The sequence below is a fragment of the Schistocerca cancellata genome, chromosome 3, assembly GCF_023864275.1.
Source record: "Schistocerca cancellata isolate TAMUIC-IGC-003103 chromosome 3, iqSchCanc2.1, whole genome shotgun sequence".
Taxonomy (NCBI): domain Eukaryota; kingdom Metazoa; phylum Arthropoda; class Insecta; order Orthoptera; family Acrididae; genus Schistocerca; species Schistocerca cancellata.
The window spans coordinates 831,450,480-831,476,314 of NC_064628.1; the positions used below are offsets into that span (position 1 = coordinate 831,450,480).

General features: G+C 38.4%; 1 protein-coding gene across 1 annotated transcript in view; it reads left to right on the forward strand.

Annotated features, from left to right (window-relative positions):
* LOC126175882 (protein lifeguard 4-like) overlaps positions 1 to 13,192 on the forward strand; it is a 38,180-nt gene extending 24,988 nt beyond the window's left edge. Inside the window, exons 5-7 of the mRNA XM_049922922.1 lie at positions 2,653 to 2,804; positions 12,112 to 12,244; positions 12,348 to 13,192. Coding sequence (XP_049778879.1) covers positions 2,653 to 2,804; positions 12,112 to 12,244; positions 12,348 to 12,467 — 405 coding nt within the window. The 3' untranslated portion in view covers positions 12,468 to 13,192. The remainder of the gene's footprint in view (positions 1 to 2,652; positions 2,805 to 12,111; positions 12,245 to 12,347) is intronic.
* Positions 13,193 to 25,835: the final 12,643 nt, after the last annotated feature.

Consider the following 25,835-nt stretch of genomic DNA (forward strand, 5'->3'; position numbering starts at 1 on the left):
GGCTGTTTGGTTAAATCTGGGAGTGGGGCTGAAGGTGAGGCCTTTGGATAGACAAGAGTACGGGTGTAGGACAGTAAATCTTTGACGAGGGCTGTTTGGTTAAATCTGGGAGTGGGGCTGAAGGTGAGGCCTTTGGATAGACAGAGGTTTCGGATTGGGAGAGAGGTTTGGAGGAAAGGTTAACTACTGAATTGGGGTGTTGTGGTTCCAGATTGTGTTGATTGGAATTTTGAGGTTTTGGAGGGAGTGGAGCTGGAAGTGGGAGATTGAGTAGATGGGAGAGACTGGGTTTGTGTGCAATAAGAGGTTGAGGTTTGCTGGAAAGGTTGTGAAGGGTGAGTGAGTTGCCTTTCCGGAGGTGGGAAACCAGGAGATTGGATAGTTTTTTAAGGTGGAGGGTGGCATGCTGTTCTAATTATTACACCTTACAATGGGAGGGATATTTACAAGTAAAAGTGAGATTTAAATGAGCAATTGGGGTGGTGGGTATGAAGTGTTTTTGATATGATGCACATTAGCAAATTATTCATAGGTTTTGTTAGAAATGTTTCGCAGCTGCGAAAAGTTGCTCTTTGTTTGTAGGTTTTACATTTGTCATTGTGTCATGAACAATTTTGAAATACATCTGTAATATGAGACTGTGTTTTTAAGCTTAGAAATGTCATGAATGTTATTCTAGCTTATTGGCCACACTTGAAAAGTAATGTCTGTATCTAATGAAAACATGTATAGAAAATTCTAAATTTTTTAAAAAAAAAAAAAGAGTGGAGTATGTAAACTATTCTTTACTCCCTTACATACCAGCCCCATAAGGATTTGTGCACACACACACGCACGCGCGCGCGATATGGAAACCTTAATATTTTTTTGTAGAAAGTACTGTCAGTCTCGCGGCATAGTGATGTGCAAGTTGTAGATGTAAATGCAGAACTTGAAGACTTAAAAGTATCTGTGTACCCAAATAACACACTCTAAATTATTGCAGTATAGTGGATGGTTCAGAAAATTGTTTGATTTATCTTCATCTTCAGTGTGTCGGCAAAAGCTCACTTGTTTTGTAGGTTTTAAGTTCTCTGTTTCATAAAACTATGCGAGATAAGAATATGAAAAATTAATGCTCCGTCTCTTAATAAGGATCAGAACTATTTCTCAAAAAGCATTTAACACAGATCACTGGAAATAAAATTATAGAGTTGCAGAAACTTTATTTACCTTGTGTTGAGGATCTACATTGAAACAAGTTTTTAGAAATTCAGAGTGGAAAAATGAAGATAGGCTGTTATTCAGTTTGAAGGTGAGCTGCTAAGATGTGAGCAGTCACAATGAAGTAGAATGAAGCTATCTGCTTATCTGACAGTAAATGCTGCAATGACAGGAGGGTCGACAGATGGACATGTTAGAATGTTCCATGAAGTGACTAGATGTAAGCCATCAAAAAGGTAGGGGGTTAGTGGTTCAGAAGGCTCCTGAGGTGAGTGTATGCAGGAATAAATCTACATATAGGAAAGAAAGGTCAAGAAAAGTGTCAGTGGCAAATACAAATACATCTATAATGGAAACTATTTGCATAAAAAAGTCAAAAAAAGGAGAATGCTATTCTTTTAAAAAATGCAGTATCAGTTTTATTAAATTTTCATGTTTGACCTAGACCAAATTTGAAAATCCTGTAACTAAATATGCTGCTCAGTATTGAGTTTTACTTATACCCTGCCCCTCCCCCTGTACCTGGTTGTGCAATTTCTCTACTTGGTTTCCTGCTTCCCCTTTGCTAACTGCAGCATGTTTCCATGTTCTCACTCTTGTCACTCCATCAGTCTCATTTTCCTGGGTTCATATTTTGAACCATTTGTATGTGTTTCTGTTGTTACATATCTTATACATCCCTTTTATTATACCCCCTCTAATCGTTCCTTTCATTTGTTTGTCTTTTATCATTTCCTCTACTACTTTGTGGAGTTTTCAAGTGTTGAATGACTAGTTTTTCATTTAATACATAATGATACAGATATAAATATTTAAATTTTGAAATTCATCCTTTCATATTAATCTGAAACCTTCATTTTATGTTATCAACATCAGTACATAAAATTTTACAATCTTATCCTTTTAATACCAGTAAACAAACATTGGGGACTGGCATCAACTTGTCTGCAGACAAATGATGGGGATAGCACTTAGCAGACTTGAAAGATTAGCAGTAAAAGAATGCGTTAGATAGGAATAAGAATATTTCATCAAGTTGGTTGAAATTCTGAGTTTAGCATCAAGTAAATGTGGTCAGTGCTGAATTGTTTTCACATACATAAAATATTAATGCATACACTTACGATAATGTGTGTTCCTGTTACAAACATACATTTTCTTCTCTGTCAAGCCTGCTATATGTTTAATTAACTTTTTTTGCAAGTTAATTTCTCTTGTTCATTTGTATATTTCCATTTCATTCACTTGAAGCACTCTTTAATTAGTTTGTGTACCAGTATTGTACCTCCATTATAACTGTTATGTACTTATCAGGTAGTACCTGTATTTGGTGCTAAAAATCTTACAGAACAACTATCATCATATTTCCTTTGCAGACTTCAGTAAATCATTTTATCAATCGTTTTTACCCAGAAGAGTTTGTTATTGCATCCTTTCTTTTTTTTCCAGACAGTTGTACAAGCCTACACAATTGGTGTAGTGCTGACGTACTTCGAGCAGGCAGTCGTCCTGCAGGCTTTTGTGATCACCTTAGCTGTTGTGGCAGGCCTTACAGCTTTCACATTCCAAACAAAGAAGGATTTCTCATTCTTGGGCCTTGGGTAAGTGCTTAGCAACACCGTATCCAAATATACCATATGTTTAAGAAAGAAATGAACATATGTCAAGAGGTGATTGTGTGGTCCACTCCGAAGGGGAAATATCATAAGTACACACATTCTTGTCCGCCCTGATAGCTGACTGGTCAGCATAACGGATTGCCATCCTATGGGCCCGGGTTCGATTCCCGGCTGGGTCGGTGATTTTCTCTGCTCAGGGACTGGGTGTTGTGTTGTCTTCATCATTATTTCATCCCCATCCAGCACGCAGGTCACCCAATGTGCCGTTGAATGTAATAAGACCTGCACCAAGGTGGCCGGACCTGTCCCGCAAGGGGCCTCCCGGCCAGTGACGCCAAACGCTCTTTTCCATAATTTTTTTTTTTTTGTTTAATAGACACACACACACACACACACACACACACACACACATTCTTCTTCACTCAGTCGTTTCACAGATACAGCTCTTTGAGGCTGTCAGGAGTGGGGATGTTTCAAGCATTATTACATTAATAGATTATTACTAATTTCCAAGTTCAACATTCTATTAGCATAACAGCATTTGTCCCTCTGTGCTGCAAGATGGCACTTTTAAGTAAGAGTTATAAAAGTGAATTGACAGTAAAAGAAACAAGCAATGATATGTTGGTACAGAATCACCTGCACTATGGTCTTTCCTTATAAATCGGAATAACTACCTTCAAAACCACAGAGAAAAGAATTTTATGTGTTATATTTATGTATTATATGACAGTGGACAATAGTAGCGGTTCATATTACAATACCTTGACATACATTTTCATACTAAAATAATATAAATGGGCCATGACTGACTTACTGCATACATTGAGATCAATAAAAATGTAGAAAATCAGTTACAAACTTGCTTGGTTTACTCAGTTGTCATCACTAAATATTATGAAGATCTTACAGTTGTACATACAAGAGAAACATAACCTTTTACATTAGTACTTGCTACTTGCAAGGGGCTAAAATGTTCTCTCTGCATCATCTGTAAATAAAATAGACAACAGACTGCACTTACAGAATAAATGGAGGTATGGCAGAATTAATTCTTGGTTTATAAAGATCACCCACACTGTGAAGATGATAAATGACTAAAGACAAGTAACACAGGAAGATCAATGTAATGTCATTTTCTTCAATTACGATATAAGATAAGATTGACTGAGTGTTGACTGTTATTCTCACATTTTTGTATGTGTTCATTGCAGGCCAAATAGCACAAAATTTTTAATATTGCTTGTCAAAGTAATTCGGTAGTTCCAGTGGAACATGTGTGGACCACAGTGCTTAGGTATACCAAGAGAAGAAGAAATTATGCTGGGTTGAACAAAGGACCGTGAGAGCCAACCAGTGGTACCACACAAAAAAATCAAATGACCAGAGAATTATTCACTCAAAACCATAGCGGTATAAGATGCCACACTTGATCTGCCAAAGGCCTTGTCCAAAAGAAGAGGATGGAGGGGCAGACAAAGTCTCTGTAAAACCTATTGCCCTTGTGATGGGAAAATGCCCCTAAAACTCAGAAGAATCAACAATGCTCAACAGTGTGAGGATGCAGAAGGCAGTGGAAACCACTGCATAAAGACACGGAATATCTATCCCTAGGACATGCGGCCTGTAATTGAAAAAGCGTCGTGATTATCTCTCTATTGGTAGACGATTCCAAATTAGTTTCCCATATGAATCTTCTGAAGGAGACTGCCAAGGCGAACCTAAACTTAAGAAGAAGAAAAATTGAATAACTAATTAAAGGGTAACATACCAAGAGTCAGGGTGCTGTATGTCAGAATAAGAAAGCCAGAAAATTTGAAACAGAAAATGCAAAGGCTGAGTTTATGTTTAATGAGAGTTACTGAAGTGAAATGGAAGGAAGATACGGATTTCTGTTCAGACAAATATAGGATAACTTCAACAGAAACAGAAAATGGTACAGTGGGAGTAGGATTTGTTACAAATAGAAAAACACGGCAAAGAGTGAGTTACTCTGAACAGTTTAGTCTAGTGTTGGTTACCGCAGAACTGACAGCAAACAAATGTCAACAACAATATGCAGAAAATGATGTAAAGGAAATACAAGGGAAAATTAAATGAAAATGAGACAAATGGGAAACAACAAGTAAATTGTTTGTTATTTCAAAGGTAATCACTGTAACTGTTAATGCATTTATCCTACTATGAGACAAGGTGGTCAGTGCCCATATTACCGAGGTTTTTCAGAGTACACTGCAGAAGTTTCGCTGAGAAGCCCTTGCACATCATCTATACAGTCTCGATCCCTCCGCATCTGATTTCCATATTTTTGGTACCCTGAAGAAAGACGTTTATGGCCAAGGATACTATCGTGGTTCCGTAGGCATCCACAAGCTTTTTTTCCATGAAGGCATTGACCATCTTGTTTCACAGTGGGATAAATGTATTAGCAATTATGCCAATTACTTTTGAAATAGTAAACAGTATGCTTACTTTTTTTCAGTCTGTCTCACTTTCATTTAACTGTCCCTCAAATACGAGGATGCTGACGGGATAATTCAGTTTTTAAAAGGAGCCGATTATCTAATAATCAGTGGCAATTGGAATGTGGTAACAGGGAAGAGAATAGGAAAAAGAGTTATGGGAGAATATCGGCTTGATAGTATGAAACTAGTTCCACATTCAGATCTCCGGGAGGGTACTGCCAAAGGAGAACATGAGAAAAAGATTGAATTACCAACAAAGGAACAGTGTTTGAATAACCAACAAAGGAATAACGTTCGACAAGTCAGGGCATGGAATGGCAGAAGTTTGAACGTGGTAGGGAACCTAGAAAATGTGAGAAGAGAAATGTTAAAGCTCAATCTAGCAGAATATGGTTTAGTGGGGGGTAGGTTTCATTATGAATGGGAAGGTAAGGCAGAGAGTGAGTTACTGTGAATAGTTCAGTGGTAGGGTTGTTATCAACAGCAAACCAACACCGACAATGGTAGTTTAGGTATACACCCCGATGTCACACGTTGAAGATGAAGAGAGAGAGAGAGAAAATATGAGGATACTGAATCGGCGATTCACTGCACAGAGGGAGATGAAACTCTTAATAGTCATGGCGAACTGGAATGTGTTTGTAAGGGAAGGAGTAGAAGAAAGGGTTACAGGCCGATATGGGATTGGTACTAGGAATAATAGAGGAGAAAGACTAATTGAGTTCCGCAATAAATTTCGGCTAGTAATAGTGAATAGTCTGATCAAGAATCACAAGAGATGGAGGTATACTAGGAAAGGGCCAGAAGATATGGAAAGACTTCAGTTAGATTACATCATAGTCAGGCAGAGATTCCAAAATCAAATACTGGATTGTAAAGCATACCCACGAATAGATATAGACTCAGATAACAATTTAGTAGTGATGAACAGTAGGCTGAAGTTTAAGAGGCTAGTCAGGAAGAATCAGTGTGCAAAGAAGTGGGATACAGAAGCACTAAGGAATAAAGAGTTCTCTAAGGCTATAGATACTGTGATAAGGAATAGCTCAGGAGGCAGTTCAATTGAAGAGGAATGGACATCTCTAAAAATGGTAACCACAGAATTTGGAAAGGAAATCATAGGAACAAGGAAGGTAACTGAGAAGAAACCATGGATAACAGAAGAAATGCTTCAGTTGATGGATGAAAGAAGGAAGTACAAAAATGTTCAGGGAAATTAAGAAATACATAAATACAAGTCAGATAGGAATGAAATAAATCGGGCGTTCAGGCAAGCTAAGGCAAAATGGCTGCATGAAAAATGTGAAGAGAGAGAAAAAGAAATTTGTTGGAAGGAGTGACTCGCCATATATGAAAGCCAGTACAGCCTTCGGTGAAATTGAAAACAAGTGTGGCGACATTAAGAGTGTAATGGGGATATTCCACTGTTAAATGCAGAGGAGAGAGTGGGTAGGTGGAAAGAGTGCGTGGAAGTCCTATCTTAAAACATGATAAAAAAAGAAACAGGAGTCGATATAGAAGAGATAGAGGATCCAGTATTAGAATTGGAATTTAAAAGAGCTTTGGAAGAATTAAGATTGAATAAGGTGGAAGGGTTATGTAACATTCCGTCTGAATTTCTAAAATCTTTGGTGGAAGTGGTAAAAAAGTTTGTGTGTAGAATGTGTGAGACTGGCGATATACTGTCAAACTTTCAGAAAACATAATCCACGCAATTCTGACAATTGCAAGGGCTGAGAAGTGTGAGAATCATCACACAATCAGATTAACAGCTCATGCATCCAAGTTGCTGACAAGAATAATGTACAGAAAAATGGAAAAGAAAATTGAGGATGCATTGAATGACAATCAGTTTGGCTTTAGGAAAGGCAAGGGCATTAGAGAGGCAGATCTGGCATTGCGATTGATAGTGGAAGCAAGACTAAAGAAAAATCGGGACACATTCATAGCATTTGTCTACCTAGAAATAGTGTTCAAGAGTGGAAGACTAAGAACGAAGTGCTCAAGTTAAAAATGGTATAAGACAGGAATGTAGTCTTCCGCCCTTACTGTTCAATCTATACATTGAAGAAGAAATTACAAAAATAAAAGAAAGATTCAAGAGTGGAATAAAATTAAATGTGGAAGGGTATCAGTGATACAATATGCTGATGACATCGCTATCCTTAGTGAAAGACATCGCTATTTTTAGTGAAAGTGAAGAAGAATTACAGGATGTGCTGAATGAAATGAACGGTGTAATGAGTGCACAACATGAATTAGGAGTAAGTCAAGGAATTTACGAATATAATGAGAAGTAGGAGAAATGAGAACTGCAAGAAACTTACGATCAGGATTGGTGATCACAAAGTAGGTGAAGTTAAGGAATTCTGCTACCCAGGTAGCAGTACAAAAAGGGCATTCCTGGCCAAGGGAAATCTACTAATATCAAACATAGACTTTAATTTGAAGGAGAAATGTCTGAGAATGTACATTTGAAGTATGTATTGTATGGTAGTGAAACAGGAACTGTGGGAAAACCAGAAAAGAAGAGAATCAAAGCATTTGAGGTGTGGTGCTATGGAAGAATGTTGAAAATTAGGTTGCCCAATAAGGTAAGAAATGAGGAAGTTCTGCACCAAATTTCCAAGGAAAGGAGTTTATGGGAAACATTGACAAGAAGAAGGTACAGGATTACAGGGCATCTGTTAAGACTTCAGGAAATAACTACCATAGTGCTAGAGTGTGCTGTAGAGGGTAACGTCCAACAAATAATTGAGAACGTATGTTGCAAGTGCTACTCGGAGGTGAATTAGTTGGCACAGGAGAGGAATCTTGACAGGCCACATCAAACCAGTCAGATTACTGATGACTCAAAAAAATGTAAGAATGAGAGAGGAGAAAGACTAACTTAGTTCTGCAATAATTTTCAGGTAGTAATTGCGAATAGACCATTCAAAAATTGTGAGAGAAGGAGGTGTACTTGGAAAAGGCTTGGGGGGCTACAGGTAGATTCCTGCTTGATTGTAAGGTGAATACAGGGGCCAATGTAACCTAGATCACAATTTAGCGTTGATAAAATGTAGACTGACCTATAAGAGACTTGCGTGGAAGAAACAGTGTGCAAAGAATTGGGATAGGGAAGTACTCAGGAATGATTAGATGCGTTTGAAGCTCTTCAGGCTGTACACATAGTGATCACGAATGCAACAGTAGACAGTCAGTTGATGAATAATGGATGTGTCTGAGAAAGCGTCACCGAAGTTGGACAAACATAGGCACAAGGAAGGTAACTGTGAGGAAACTTTGGGCAACAGAGAAAATATTTCAATTGATTGACAAAAGGAGGAGGTATAAAAATACTCAGAGAAGTTCAGGAATACAGAAATATGTCACAGAGGAATGAAGTAAATAGCAAGTGCAGAGAAGCCCAGGCGGAATGGCTACAGGAAATTGGGGGCAAAATTGAGGCAGAAATTGTTGTTGGAAGGACTGATTCAGCATACACAGGATGTCGCACTCGGAATAGGCCCTACGAACCTGTGCAGCAGTTCTGTTGAAATTGCACTGTGTAATTTGTGACATTCTATATGGTTACAGTTCAGCATTGTTTGACACAACAGTGTGTTTCCACACATTACTGTAGCTGGAGCTCACTGTTCAGTGTTTAGTGACAATGTATCACTATTCTGTCAAAGAGGACATGTATGTTGAGGAATAAGATTGCATTACTGGTTCCATGTGAATGTTCGTTGAACGGTTTGGTGACCAGCATATACCATCAAAATGCTGCATACAAGAGTTAGTGAACAAGATGGAGAGCAGTGGAATGGTATTGGATCTTCATGGCAAGGGACGGCCACCATTATTGGAAAAAAACGTGACTGATGTGAAACAACAGTTGTTGGCCTCACCTGCAAAGTCTGTGTGACACTTATTTCATGAATGTGTAATGTCACAGAACACTTGTCCCCCAGTTGCAAAGAAAGCCAGCCTGTATCTAAACTGGTTTACTGTTGTTCAGGTACTGAATCTCAGTGATAAAGACTAAACACATAAAGACAAAACGCATTACATTTTGCCATTGGTTTCAGAAATTCATTGCTCAGAGGCCAGGAATATTGCAGTACACATGGTTCTGTGATGAGGAATGATTCCACCTATGTGGCTATGTAAACTCTCAGAATAAACGTTTGTCGTGTAATGAAAATCCACAAGCACTGGTTGAGCAACCCCTGCATTCACAAAAGCTTGTCTTATTCTGTGTGATATCACAGCGTCCCATCTTCAGACTGTTTTTTTTTTTTTTAGAGAGAAAAAAAAGAAAAAGTAATGATATTAATGATAAACTTAGCATCGAATTTGGTGACTGTAAAGTAGATGAAATTAACAAATTCTGCTACCTTATAAAAACTGTAACACATGGCAGATGAAGCAAGTAGTACATAAAAAGCAGATTAGCGCTGGATAAGAGGACATTCCTGGCCAAGAGAAGTCTGATAGAACCGAACATAATCTGAGAAAGAAACTTCTGATGTATGTTTAGATCACAGCATTACGTGGTAGTGAATCATGAATTCTTGGAAAACTGAAAGTGAAAATCTACAAAGGAAGGAATGTATGGAAAACACAGGTTAGAAAATGGGATAGGAGGATAGGACATGTGGTAGGACACAATGGGATAACTTCCAAGGCACTAGAGGAATCTGTGGAGTCTAAAAACTGTATGGGAAGACAGAGATTAGAATACATCAAACAAAAGCTGAAGACATAAGGTGCAAGCACTACTGTGAGAGGATGAGGTTACCACAAGAGAAGGTCCATCACAGGCCACATCAAACCAGTCAGAAGACTGATGATTAAAAATGGCATGTTGTAGTATAACACAATACTGATTTGAGGTCACAGCTATTGCATTCCTTCTCAAAAAAATGTGTGGTTGTCATAAGGCAGATTGGGATATAGTGCACCAGGCAATTACACAGGCCCTATTCAAGGGATATTCGTAAAGTTTGTTAGTTACCATCCTGCTAAACATTTTTGGTAATAGCCACAAAATAATCTGAAATTAATGTTTTGTGCATTTTATGAATATTTGGTTTGTTCCTGTGCCTTTCAACATTTGGCTGATAATCAGGCAATTATTCAGGTTTTGTTAATAAAAGCAAAAAAGCTGGCTAACACTTACCTTCAATAGCTGAAATTCCAGTACTCCCGTAGACACTCTTAAATTAGAGGAAAAAGCTATTCCTAGCTTTCAGTGTTGTCAGATATTTCCTCTGGATGGAAAGATGGATAGGCTGGGCAGGAGAGGCAGGTCATTCATACTCCGTGATGAGAAGGACCTCCCTGTTGTGAGGACTGTGGGAGACAAAGGGAGAGGCATCAAAGAGAGTACACGGTAAATATAGTGTATTGGTAAGCACTGTGCCAGCTCCAGTCTAGATGCAATAGGACTGAGTCAAAAGTAAAGATGGATTGAGAGAAGGAGAAGCATTGAGAGGACAGTATGTATCTTCACTTTGCTTTCTTGGATGTGGTCAAGGCTTTTGGCATAATACCCCTTGATCTGATATGGTTTGCCATACATGGTCATGAAGTACCTGAGAAACTAACTGAAATCAGAAATTCAGAAAGTAGGAGCTTTGACGCTACCAAATACTGCAGATTTTGTACTTGCTGCAGAACGCAATAAAGACCTTCAATGACATGTCCAAGCCTGGGAGAACTGCCTTGAGCAATCTGGTCCATGCACCACTATAAAGAAGATTGAATACCTGTTAACAGATGCAAAAATATAGACACAATCAAGATCAACTGCATAGATCTGCCAAACACAAATATCTTAAAATCGCTGCCAAAGGCTCACTTGTTTCAAAAATCACAAACTGCGTTATCAATGCATGGTGTAAATGGTAGAAAACGATAGGTGTGCAATCTGTCCACTTTTCTTGCATGATGTAGAATGTTGTCTTGCACAAAAGAAGCAGACAGAGATTTGCTTTCATGGAAAACATAATGCTTTACTGGTCATCTGGCATGACACTTTGTGATTATGTGACCCATGATGAAATCTGCAGGCAGTACCAAGTGGCACCTAAAACTGAGAAGATGAGGGAAAGTGGTATGGACAAGTACTTTGAGCAGATCAAGAAACAATAGCAAAAGACAGGTTGTCATTTGAAAACAATGGCAAACAACCTACTGGGAGACCAAGGCACTGTTGGGCAGATACTCTCCTAGATCTTAAGAGAGGAGGCTCCACCCTGCCCAAGTACAAGTTGCACCAAGGGGAGACAGAGAGCTAAATGGATGAACCTCTGCATCGCAGGACAAAGACTGAGGAGGAGGAGGAGGAAGAAGAAGAAGAAGAAGAAGAAGAAGAAGAAGAAATGGTTCTGCATCATAATCATGACTGTACCTCAGACACACAATGCTCTGTATAATAGTATAAATGTAGTAATGTAAAGACCTGGTGGAATATGTGTGTGTGTGTGTGTGTGTGTGTGTGTGTGTGTGTGTGTGTGTGTGTGTGTGTGTGTGTGTTTCTATAGCTCATGAGAGGATTCCTCCAAAAGGTAGCTGATTTACGTCTTGTTTATGTGGCAATCAACAACTGTCTCCATCTGTGTGTGTTGAGAATATCGTAATCACTACACTAAGCATTTTTATTTGTTTATTTTTTTAATACTGCCTTTACTTCATTCAACACAGATAAAAAAAACTACATAGCAATATGAACATAAACATTTAAATGATGTCACAAATAAGTTCGTATGACTTGAAATTGGGAGAAACATACCATCCTTGCTAAATGAGTAAGATATAACATTCTCAATTTACAGGTTATTTGCTGGACTGTGTGTTTTAATGGTTGGAGGTCTCCTACAAATATTTATTGGTAGCACAGCTCTTGAGCTTCTTTTGTCTGCTGGTGGAGCCTTCCTCTTCTCACTTTTCATTATTTATGATACACAGGTAAATAAAATTTGCGTTCCTATATAGTAATTGTGTGGTTTGATTTGAACTTGGCATTTTGGGAAGGTAATGTATCTGCTATATGATGCATTTTATGTTGCAGATGCTGATGGAGAAACTGTCTGCTGAAGAGTATATATTGGCCACAATAAATCTTTATCTTGATATTATTAATCTGTTTTTGTATATTTTAAGACTCCTGGAGGCAGCAAGGAGACATTGAGTTACTTGTTAACAGTTGCTCTTTTACTATGATTTTGACAAGAAACAGTATTTGCTGAGCCATGCCATTCAGCAAATGAAATTTTTGTGGTGGAAAATAATTTTTTTGTTCTCGTACCTTCACTTACACAAAAATTTTAACAAATAAATCTCATGTTTCAAGCACATGCGTATATGGAATTTGGAAGTGTGATGGGAAGTTGAGAGAAATTTAAGCGTTTGAGAATATGAAGTAGGTAAGCATTCCACTGTTATAAAGAAATCTTGAATGCTATCCAAACATAAGCTAAATAATCTTTTATCTACATAATCACACAAAAAAAGGAAAATTAAAAAGGGAATTGTGACTAGTGTGATCTTTTGTTGTTGACACTTCTAGGGAATTTTCTGCAAGGATTGCTCTAATTTCATAATAAAAATATTTGTCATGTTACTCTCTTCTTCACATATTTAATTATTTCCAACACATGTATTGTTAGAATATATTTGATGAAATATACTTCAAGCACTTTGAATGGTATCTGAGATAGATATGAAGGGTGGTTGTTCATACATTAAAACAGTGCCTTTGTGCCTGATAAACTACGATTCTAAAATAGGTTTTAAATACATCGTTTGTGATAACAGAAAATATCTTGGTGCACAGTGTGAATTAGATATTTTATTGTCTGTTAATAGCAGTATTAATGTACAAAGTGTGAAATAAATTTATTTTTAAATGTTTAACTTTTGTCATTTATTCTATGTCATTCTCAACATAGAACTAGTAAAGTTTTGTTGTGCATAGCTGAGATCTTCCATACACTCACAGAAAAATAACAAACAATTTTTAATTCAAAGGAATTTGATAAAAGATACTAGATTATTAACACTTTTCAGATTATGTGGAATTATTTCTACAATTCACAGTGCAGGAACAGAATATTTATCTTGATAACATAGTGTACCAATATGGAACATAAAGTTGCAAATATCTTTGTAAAATTTAATAGTATTAATTGATATTATAGCATTAAATAAATAAGAAATGCAATTAAGTTTCATGGTACTGCTTATAGATCTAAAAGCACACTGGAGGAAGAAAAGTTGAAATATGAGACATATTGTAAATATTAAAAATGAAGTGAAAGAATTAATTATTGTTGTTTTTGTTTGTGATGCATCTTGGTGAACTATGTGCCCCTTCTCCACCTGTACATTATTGGAGACTAACTTGTTATAGATGTTGTTGAAAAGCATACATTTTATTGCCATCACTGGTTTCAGGCAGCCTATATTTGAATGTACACCAAGCTGCCAGAAACAAGTAATGGAAATAATAGATATTTGTTTTTCCCTTTCCTACAAAAATTTTAGTTGAGTTATTATTAATACTGATACCAAAAATGAACTGAATGTTGTTGTGTTGGGGAAGTAACACAGAAAGCAAAAAAACATGATCTGGGAAACGAAGTACTGAAAATATCTCTTATCTAGTGCAATACTCCTACATAGGAATGAATTTGTGTAGGAGCCATTGGCATTGCTTGAGAAGTGTCACCATTTAGTATAGATCTTTGTGTATTCCAGTGGATGTGTGCGCACCTATTACATGGTCATTTATTATTTATTGAGGAAGGGGGAAGGTACTGTGAGGATATAGCTCTCTCTCTCTCTCTCTCTCTCTCTCTCTCTCTCTCTCTCTCTCTCTCTCTCTCTCTCTCTCTTACATATAAAATCCTTTGCATCAGGTATTCATGGAGTAGTTCACACATCATTAAAACCCAATGATCTGTGCACTTTTTTTCCACATCATCAGTCTGCTGACTGATTTGACTCGGCCTGCCATGAATTCCTCTCCTGTCCCCACCATTTCGTCTCAGGGTAGCACTTGCACCCTACAACCTCAATTATTTGCTAGATGTATTCCAATCTCTGTCTACTTCTACAGTGTTTACTCTCTGCAGCTCCCTATAGTACTCTGGAAGTTATTCCCTGATGTCTCCAGATGTTATACCATCGTGTGCCTTCCTCTTGTCAGTGTTTCCATGTATTCCTTTCCTCGTCGATCCTCCTGAGAACCTCTCATATCTTACTTTATCAGTTCACCTAATTTTCAACACTCCTGTAACACCACACTCAAATGCTTCGATTCTCTTCTTTTCTGGTTTTCCCACAATCCATGTTTCATTACCATACAATGCTGTGCTATAAATTTCTCAGAATTTCTTCCTCAGATTGAGGCCTATGTTTGATACTAGTAGACTTTTCCTAGCCAAGAATGCCCTTTTTGCCATTGCTAGTCTATTTTTCATGTTGTCCTTGCTCCATCCATAATGGGTTATATTGCTGCCTATTAACCAGAATTCCTTAACTTCCTGAATTTTACACTGAAGTGCCAGGTAAACTGGTATAGGCATGCCTATTCAAATACAGAGATATGCAAACAGGCACATTATGACACTGCAGTTGGAATTGCCTATATAAGACAGCAAGTGACGATCACAGTTATTAGATCAGTTACTGCTGCTACAGGGGCAGGTTATCAAGATTTAAGTCAGTTTGAACGTGGTGTTATAGTCAGCACACGAGTGATGGGACATAATATCTTCGAGGTTGTGATGAAGTGGGGTTTTTCCTATATGACCACTTCATGAGTGTACCATGAATATCAGGAATCTGGTAAAACATCAAATCTCCGACATCGCTGTGGCTTGTAGCAGTTCGCCTGCTTTTATTTCTTCGTTTTTTGTCCTCGGTGTTGACATACTCCGTTGCTACGCTGGCTGAAAAATGAGGTTTGTAATTCCGACACTGACTACTGTAAATAATGTAGCCAACAGGTGCACAGTTGCATTTCACAGTACTTTAATTTCGCTGTTCACAATCCCCCAATAATACACAGTTATAGGGCCGGTGTACTGTTGTTTAACTTTCGATAAGCCTCATTAAGCCAAACCTCCGCATACTGTTACAATAGTTTACTATTGAACATCTACAAGCAGTACAAACCTATCCACAACATTCACAGTTCTTGAAGAACAGAAAGGTATGTATGGAACAGACACTGTCACTGTTTTAACACATGGCTGAATTGTGTAACACTTATTTCACTGTTAGGTTGATGCATTGTTGTTGTTGTTCTAAGCAACACAGATTCCTCGTCTGAAACTTGGCCGTGGACTGACTGCCTCGTGGCCAAAAATCAGGCCCTTATACGAGGGTCGCTCCAAAAGAAATGCACACTATTTTTGTAAAAATAGTTTTCATTCTGCATGTGCGAAAGTTTTACAGTGTGCAGATACATCCTTCCCGCTTGTTTTCAAACTTAGTTCAACCTGTTCCCGTGAGTGGCGCCGTCACAGCGTGTCTTAAAGATGGCTGCTACACTTGATGTTCGTCAGAAGCAATGTGCTGTCATAGAATTCCTGTGCTGTGAAAAGGAGACAGTGGGAAACATCCACAAGAGGTTAAAAAAGGTGTATGGAGATGCTGCTGTCAATCGCAGTACAGTTAGTCAGTGGGCAAGCAGGTTATGTGAAGAAAGCGCGCACGGCAGTATTGAGGATTGTTCTCGCAGCAGCAGGCCTCGTACTGCACACACTCCAGACAATGTGCTGAGAGTTAACGAATTGGTGACTTCTGACAGATGCATCACAGTGAACGAAGTGTCACGCTATGTTGGGATACGGGGAGGAACTGTTTGCAGAATAATGAAAGTGTTGGCGTTAAAAAAGGTTTATGCCAGGTGGGTTCCCAGGATGTTGACAGTGGCTCACAAAGAATCAAGAAAAACAGTATGCAGCAAACTTTTGAAACAGTACGAGAATGGTGGAGATGAATTCCTTGGACGAACTGTGACAGGTGATGAAACATGGCTCCATCATTTTTCATCAGAGACGAAGAGGCAATCAATGGAATGGCATCATGCAAATTCAACCAAGAAAAAAAAAATTCAAAACCACATCTTCTGCTAGAAAAGTTATGGCTATGGTGTTTTTTGATTCCGAAGGACTCTTGCTTGTGGACATCATGCCAAGTGGAACCAACATAAATTCTGTTGCATATGTGACGACACTGAAGAAAGCTCGTCTGAGTCGTGTTCAATCACATCGGCAATATCAGGATATTTTGCTGTTGCATGACAATGCACGGCCACACATCAGTCAAAAAACCATGGAAGCGATCACAAAACTCGGATGGACAATACTGAAACACCCACCTTACAGTCCAGACCTGGATCCATGTGACTATCATCTCTTTGGGAAACTGAAAGACTCTCTTTGTGGAACAAGGTTTGAAGATGATGGCTCCCTTGTGCACGCTGCCAAACAGTGTCTCCAACAGGTTGGTCCAGAATTTTACCGTGCAGGTATACAGGCACTGGTTCCAAGATGACGTAAGATAGTTGAGAGGGATGGAAATTATGAAGATAAATGAAAATATTGTTCCTAAAGGATGTATCTACACCCTGTAAAACTTTCAAATATGTAGAATAAAAGATGGATTTTTTTTTAAAATAATGTGCATTTCTTTCGGAGTGACCCTTGTATATCTTCATGATAATAGGCTCTGAAACTACACATTGTTTGAAATTAAATTTACAGAAATTACAATTAAACTTAACTCCATAAATTAACTGAATACAACGAAAAATTGTGTGTTTTTAATAGTTTCTTCTGTTGCAAGAGTTAGGCCGAATTATTTGTTTAAATCATGAAATTAACAAATATAGTTACACAAATAATACTTTTGACAAAACTGTTAATTACTTTGGAATTAATTAAGGGCTGGCTTTGCTAACATGTTTTTGAAGAGAGCCAAATAGGTACTTTAAATATTTCGTCTTCCAAATATTTACAATTATTACAGAATTTGTATTTGTTTATACATCAACAATAGAATTTATACTATGAAACAATTACCAGTTTCACCATATAACAAAAGATACTAACTAGGAATAGTTAAAAGAAATAAGAAAATCAATACATACATAAAAGTAAGCACAGAATTAGATCTGGTGTTACATTCTTTAAAACTATGGGCCAATCTTTCTCTTTTACAAAATTGCAGATTCTGTTCATGTATGTTAATGGTAATTAGTTAAAAACTGGAAAAAAATGAATTTTAAGGTTGCAGATGGCAAAACAAGATGGGAAGAAAAATTATCCCAGCTTGCTTCATCACAGACTGGAAAAAGGTCTTGCAAGAACGGGACCACCAATGACTAAAGAGAATGATTCAACATGACAGAAGTGGAACCCTTCTGCAAATTGCTGCAGCTTTCAATACTGGGCCATCAGTAAGCGCCAGCGCATGAACCATTCAATGCAACATCTTTGATAGGGGCTTCCGGAGCCCTTGTACCCTTAATGAATGCACAACAGAAAGCTTTATGCCTCACCTGGGCCTGTCAACACTGACGTTGTACTGTTGGTGACTGGAAACATGTTGCTTAGTCAGACGAGTCTCGTTTCAAATTGTATCTATTGGATGGACATGTACGGGTATGGAGACAATCTCATGAATCCTTGGACTCTGCTTGTCAGCAGGGAACTGTTCAAGCTGTTGGAGGCTCTGTAATGGTGTGAGGCAAGAGCAGTTGGAGTGACATGGGATCCCTAGTATGATTCTGACAGGTGACACGTATGTAAGCATCTTGTCTGATGACCTGCATCCATTCATGTCCATTGTACATTCCGATGGACTTGGGCAATTCCAGCAGGACAATGCGACATCCCACATGTCCAGAATTGGTACAGGGTGGCTTCAGGAACACTTCCGCTGGCCACCAGACTCCCCAGACATGAACGTTATTGAGCATATCTGGGACACCTTGCAACATACTGTTCAGAATAGATCTCGTACTCTTGCAGATTTATGGACAGCCCTGGAGGTTTCATGGTGTGACTTCCCTGCAGCATTACTTCATACATTAGTTGAGTCCATGCCATGTAATGTTGCGGCACTTCTGCGTGCTCGCAGGGGCCGTACACGATATTATGCGGGTGTACCAATTTATTTGGCACTTCAGTATACCTTATGACTTAGCACAACCTTCCTCTGAAATGGAATCCAGACCCTAAAGCCATCTCTGTCATTCACATACCCAACCATTTGCGGCCTTAGCTGAGTAGCCAGTGCATCCAACTACCATGCAGCAGGCCTGGATTCAATTTCCAGCCATGTCAGAGATTTCTCCATTTGGGGACTGGGTGTTGTTTGTCCCCATCATCATTTCATCATCGTCAACAAGCAAGTCACCCACTGTGGTCACCTGAATAGACTTGAAAACTGGTGACTGAAGTTCCACAGGTGAGGACATGGCCATCATCGCCATATGATCATTTCATTTTGTTTCACATTCCCCTCCAGATGTCTATGTACAGCCTTGTCATCAAACTTTGAATGTAAATTCTTGTTGACATGCTCATAACACTCCATTCCAAAGATTCTCAGATGGTTCAGATTGCCTGCTGGTCATCCATACCACAGTTCATAGGGAGATTTGTTTCAACAGAGGACTTCCGTGGGCAGTTCAAAATGTTTGCCCTCAGTTCTTTTGCAATTTGCACACTTCACAATAGTGCAGTTTTCTCTTTTTGCAACACCATTTTGCTGTGGTGTAAAGGGTGAAATGATGCAGTGCTCTATGCGTCTGTTTACTAGCAAATCTGGGACTTCCTTGTTACTGAATTATTTTCCTCTGTCTCACCTGAACTGTCTGATAATATGATTGCTTGTCTTAGCTTCATTCAAGAACTGTTCGAGAACAGTGCTGCCTTCGGTCTTCTGCTTCAAGAAGAAAACTTTGCAAAATTTACTTCAATTATCTCTAAAACGTACGTTTTCTGAGAGACTCTACAGACATAGGTCAATTTATCTCGGCATGGATTTGGTCATCAATAACCATCCGTCAATTCATTCACTTCCTGAATGGTGATTGATGCATTTCTTGCAGTGCACACCAGTAGCAGAATTCTTCTTTGTACCCTTTTCCACTGACATTCACCTGCTTCAAGACACATTTCACATGTTATTCGTGTTGATAGCCAACTCTCTCATTATAAACTTGCAGCATATCCAATGACATCATTGAGTTCAGTTGAACTGGTTGTGCTAGAGATCATGGCTGATGTGACCAGTCATCATCGTTTTCTCAGTCACTCCATTTTCGATTTTCACACTTTTGTTATCAAATCTCTTGCAAACACTTTTTCATGCAGCTGCTTTTGTAGAGAACAAGCGAGCACTTGCTTCAGCAACATAAAGCACATCTTTCAGTTCAGCATAATTCCAGCATTATTCAACTGCATTTGGATTTTTAGTTCCCTGTCCATGAGCCTACTTGCTTACACCTCTTTTGCCAATTTAAATATTTTCAGGAACAGCAAAGTTTTTTATAAGATAGAAAATACTGTTTATTCATAGTGATGTGGTTTGTGGCAACACTGTTTCAGTACCAACTATTGATTTCAACACAGTTATTGAATGAGGCACTGAAAACATATGGCAAAAATGCAGCATTTTTTCTGGACTGATTTATGTGAATAGTTCTCTGTCTTTTTCACGAGACAAAGTGCTGCCTAATAGCCTATCTGCCCACTTTTATGACATGGAAATTTTCATTTTGCACATTCCACAGTCTTTTTTGATTTTTCACTGTTGTCACTTGTATTTTTCTGAATTTCCTTCTTGGGACTGCTGCATGCAACAGACTTGGCTGACTCGACTATACTTTGATCATGAAATTCAATTCTGTACAATTTTTCAATCAAAAGATTCATTCTTTAATTTTTGGTGGAATCATGTCCCATATCTTTAAAACTGTAATATCCTTTGCTTAGTGTGGATAAAATTTGACCACTTAAAATTCCTCATGCTTCTGCAGTTCATCACTCAAATCTATCGAAAGTTTCTGCAGCTTCATGGTGTGAGTGCTAATTTCCTCTTTGTTGTCATACTGAACATGAAAAAATGCTTTGCTCACCATGTTTAATCATTGCATACTGCTATGTTTGAACCGCTCTTGTCAAATTGTCCCAAATTTCACATATGTGGGTGCATGTCAAGACAACCTCAACTACAGGTTTTCCTAGCACACTTGCTAATAAACTAACTGCTTTCACAGCATCTTTCAACCACTGGTGATGTGCCACCTTTTTTTCCACAGTTGCATTTTCTGCCTATTCAGCACCCTTGTACATACAGTTAACGATGTCTTCAAGTGCATATGCTTGCAACAGCACCAACATGTGTCATTTCCACTTTACCCAGTTTTCATATGCTTTGAGTTTTTCCACTTGAATTCTGTAGTCACCAACACCAGCTGCCATTTACATTGAATACTACAAACACAGGCAAATTCACATTATTTCACAAAAATTTATTTATGAGTGAAAACAAAATATTTCATGGCTTTTCACATGCAGGCTGGGCCCATAACCTGCTAAGAATGTATATTTCAAACAATCTACAAAAGATTTACTGAACATGGTTCATCAGACCGCAACATACAGCAATGTCACTTTCAGTTTTTCCAGTCCACAGATTTAACTGCACTTTCATAACAAAGAATAAAACGCCACATTGCACAGATGTGGCAAAACACTTTGTACCTTTATTTTCAATGTTAACAGTTGTTAAAATTCATTGTGAGTAATCACAGTCCGATCTGAACCAATAAGTCACCTCAAAGCTTTATGAAAATATTGAGGCAACAAATGTGCAAGTCATACAAGATTTTTCTTCAGTAAGATAGAATTTGAAGTCTCATTGATTTATTTCATTCAAGAATAGTTGTAAAGAACACAGCAGTATTTCCTGTCCCTGCTGTGTGTGATGTTGTATTTTCAACTTTTCTGTGCATTACAACTGATGTTACATATTCTATAGCCTATTCCTATGCAAATTCTATCTTAAAATGTTTCACATTTGAGAGGATTTTAGCAGATTGTCTCTGGACGGTGCATATAGTTTTAAGAAATTCATCTGCCTAAGGTAGCTTAGCAGGAAGTATTTTTCTCCCTGGACTGTGATGATAAATGCCACTCCAGATGTATTTAATAGGGAGACCTTGTTCATCTTGATAGCAGGGCACGACCTGAGTGTGCTCACACACTGCATTTAAGATACTCATCATCTAATTATGATCTCTCTTGTTGTGAGGATTGAGTCATATCTGTTAATGTACTTTTTTTAGCACTACATCAGTGACTGCCTGTTGGATGACTATGATTTTTGTGTGAACTCTGAATGTATGAGATGGGTGCGTGTCAACATCTTTTGTAAATGCATCAAGATTCTCAACAAGTAGTGGTTTGTACAATGGCAAGTGTTTTATTGTACAGTCAGAACTGATACCTTTTTTATTACTGAAATATTCAATTAAATATTAATTTTCTAAATCTAATTATGCGACTTCTTCAATTATATTTGAAAATTCTTGTAAAAAAGTTCACAGGAAAATGTTTTACAAAAGTCAGACTCTAAATAAGGCCATAAGCAGAGAACTGTCTTAAACATTTGTCGCTAGGAAGAAGATTTTAAACTTACTAATGAAGAGCAAGTACACGCTTTATTTCAGCAATTGTTAACAACAATTTTCAGAGGGCTATTGTGAATAGAGAACTGGTGCTTAGTACACAGAAAACAATAAAAACATGTCACACAAAGAGTGGGTTCCATGGATCAATAAGAACGGAAATTTTTTAGTTTGTGAGGATGCTTCCATAGTAAATTCAGTACTGCTTGAAGTTGGCCTACTCTCTTGCACAGATTTAAGTAAAGAGTGACACTTGATATTTTCAATAAATGCATGAAAAAGTAACAAAATTTTATAAAATACAGTGAGAATGTGAATGTCTAATTTCACTGAGACCACTCCCCTCCTTTGGTTATATCAAAGCTGATTCATTGCTCATGTAGGTGTTCCTGTTATAACATTTCTGTTCCAGTCACAAAATGTAACTTAACGATGTGCTTCAGCTGCAAGGGACTAACAGTGAATTCAAAGATGTAAATGATTTGAAAAAATGAGTTGTATTTCAGTATAGTAATTTATAATAATATGTTTATTTAAAAGCAAATTTACAAATAAAATACACTAAACTCTCACTAATCCAGCACTTAGGCTGTGGTGAGGATGGGGAGAGTAGGGGTGGCAGACAGTGAAATGCTCCATGTTAGGCAGTGGGAAGGGGGGGGGGGGGCATAGCAGAAAAGGAGAGAAGTAAACAGACCGGGTGCAATGGTGGAATGAGGGCTGTTTAATGCTGGAATGGGAACTGGGAAGGGGCTACATGAGTGAGGACAATGATTAACCTGCAGCACTTCACTGTCTGCTACCCAAGGCCTTACTGGCCAAATGTGAGTCTTTTTGTTGTGCTTCTCTGTGACTCAGCATCTCCGTAGTATGGTGAGTAGCAACTTTCCTTTTCAAATATTGTTACCTTTCATCCTGGATTTTCCTTTGTTTGATTATACAACAATGAAAAATATGCAGTACTCATAAAGCCATTGTGATATATAGCATACTGCTATTATGTATCATCATCATCATCATCGTTGTTGTTGTTGTTGTTGTTGTTGTTGTGGTCTTCAGTCCAAAGACTGATTTGATGCAACTCTCTATACTACTCTATCCTGTGCAAGCCTCTTGATCTGTAAGTAACTACTGCAACCTACATTCTTCTGAATCTGCTTACTGTATTCATCTCTTGGTGTCCCTTCCAGTTTTCAACCCCCATGCTTTCCTCCAGTAATAAATTGGTGAAGTCTTGATGCCTCAGAATGTGTCCTACCAACCGAGCCCTCCCTTTAGTAAGGTTGTATGACAAATTTCTTTTCTCCAAAATTTTATTCAGTACCTCCTCATTAGTTACATGATCTACCCATTGTAATGGGACACCCTTTTCTAACATAACCTTTTTTTTTTATATATATAGAAGTAGCCAATACCAGGATTAATCCCGAATCTGGCATAGGTGAACATTCTTCGCTGTTTCACTAAAAGAATTTCATATCATTTTGTATACAATGTGTTATATTTCAGACTGAAATGTATAAAAGGAAATTAATTTGTTACACTCTGTATGTACAGCCAGAAGTATTCTTCTCTTGGAAATATTTGAAATTACGAAATTTTTGGTATACTTGAAATTTGTATTATTAATTATTGCATAATCTAACACTAATTATTAAATTTATTTCTGGACTCATTTATAAAATAATGATATAACTTGGTGTAAATTCTTCTTTTGTCAAGAACATTTTTTGTAAACTCTTTTGCTTTGTAAACTCTTTGGAATATTACGAGTACCACTGAATGTGGGTAGCAGGGGGCATGCCTCTGATTGAAATGTACATTTTTCTACAGACCGGCCACCGTGTCATCCTCGGCCCACAGGCATCAGTGATTCCTCAGTTTGCCTCACAAGGGCTGAGTGCACCCTGCTTGCCAACAGTGCTCAGCAGACCAGATGGTCGCCCGTCCAAGTGCTAGTCCAGCCCGACAGTGCTTAACTTCGGTGATCTGATGGGAACTGCTTTTACCACTGTGGCAAGGCCATTGGCAAAAATGAAGATAAGGAAAAAGTTATTCTTTTGTAAACCTTATGCATCTCAAAGCTTTTGAAAATAATGAAGAACTAAGAGAATTTTAATGGTGTGTGTAGGAGGATAAGATTACTGGTGTGGGCGTCAGCCAGGATCTGTTGACCGATAACGAAGTTTTGTCTGTTACAGAAGAAGAATGGATTTTGTGTATTTGTATTTTTTTTATGTAAATGAACTTCAGTCACTTGGCGAAAGAAGACCCGAGAGCTGCCCAGTAAAGTCAGCTCAACAGTGACAAGATAATATTAAGAATGACAAACCGGATGAATTGAAAGAGGACTTAACAACCAAGACGAGGGACATCAATGAGAAAAAAAGATAAGTATAGACATTTTGTGAAATTAATATTTTTGGTGGACTCGTGTGATTGCTAGGGAAATAGGTAGAGACAAGAGTAGTGGTGATGAAATGAAAGCTGTAGGATGCAGCCTAGATATGTCTGAACCAAGTGAAAGTGTAGTTAGTAAGAAAACAATTAAAATTGACATTATGCAGTTGGTTTTGGCAAAATTGAGTGCAATTACTGATCAGTTAATGGAAATATGAACTGAAAACAATGATAAAATGGACAGGGTACAATACCAAATAGACCACTTTGTAATCAGTTTCGGAATTGATGAATTCTTCTTGGGTTATCAGCCAAGTGGTGACATTGTCTTGTCGCAACGTTTCGATGAGTTTCGTACCAATCATCTTCTGGCAAAGTGTCAGGATGCTGTGTTCTGCATATCTATATAGCTGCTTGGCCGTCATCTGCTTCTGTAGGCCAGCCAATCACATTCCTCCAGAAGGGGGTACCGCATCGGTGGTGGTAGGGGGCCGCGGCATGGCCCAGCGTCAAGACCCAGTGGCTATCTAATCTGTCTGTGGATGCCGCTGCCTTCAGATCAGAGCGTCCCTTTTTTTTTTTTTTTTGTCAATTGCAGGATTCCATGCTGCACTGAGCTGAAAACTGCTATCCCTGTTTACTAAATTGTTGTGCAGATTTATCTCCACTGCCTCTTTGAAGATTGAGTCCCAGAAACCGTTGGCGCTGCACAGCTTCTTCGTTTTTTCGAATTCAAAGGTCTGTCCCTCGATAATGCTATGTTCTGCTACCACGGACTTGTTTGTCTGTCCTAGTCGTACATTCCTGATGTGTTCAGTACAGCACTGGGAGACACATCATTGTGTCTGCCATATATATTCCATCCCACATTCGCACTCAATACTGTAAATGCCCGGCATCTGCAACCCCAGCTGGTCATTGGTTGAGCCAAGTATATCTTTAACTTTTTGCAGTGCATGAAAGATGGTTGTTATTTTGTGCTTCTTTAATATTCTTGCGATCTTGGCTGATGGCTGTCCAGCAAACGGCAGAAATGCCACATGTTTTGCTTTGTCTTTTTCTGATTTCTCCTCCCGCCTATTGTCTGCATGCAAGACACGTGTTATTTGTGCCTCAGTGTAGCCTTTCTTTCAGAAGGTTTCCCGCAGATGTGCTAACTCCTGTGGCAAACTCTCACTGTCACCGATTGACCTGGCTCTTTGTATTAAGGTGTTTAGTACTGAGTTACATGGTGCTGGATGGTGGCAGCTCCGAGCATTGAGATATAAATCCGTGTGCGTCTTCTTCTTGCAGCCCGAGTGTCCCAACATACTGTCCAGATTTTTCTTGATTAAAATATCCAAGAAGGCAACGCAGCCATTTTCCTCTACCTCCACAGTGAATTTGATGCTATTGTGTATGCCACTGAGATGGCGTAGCAACTCCTGTAGTTGTTCCTTGCCATGG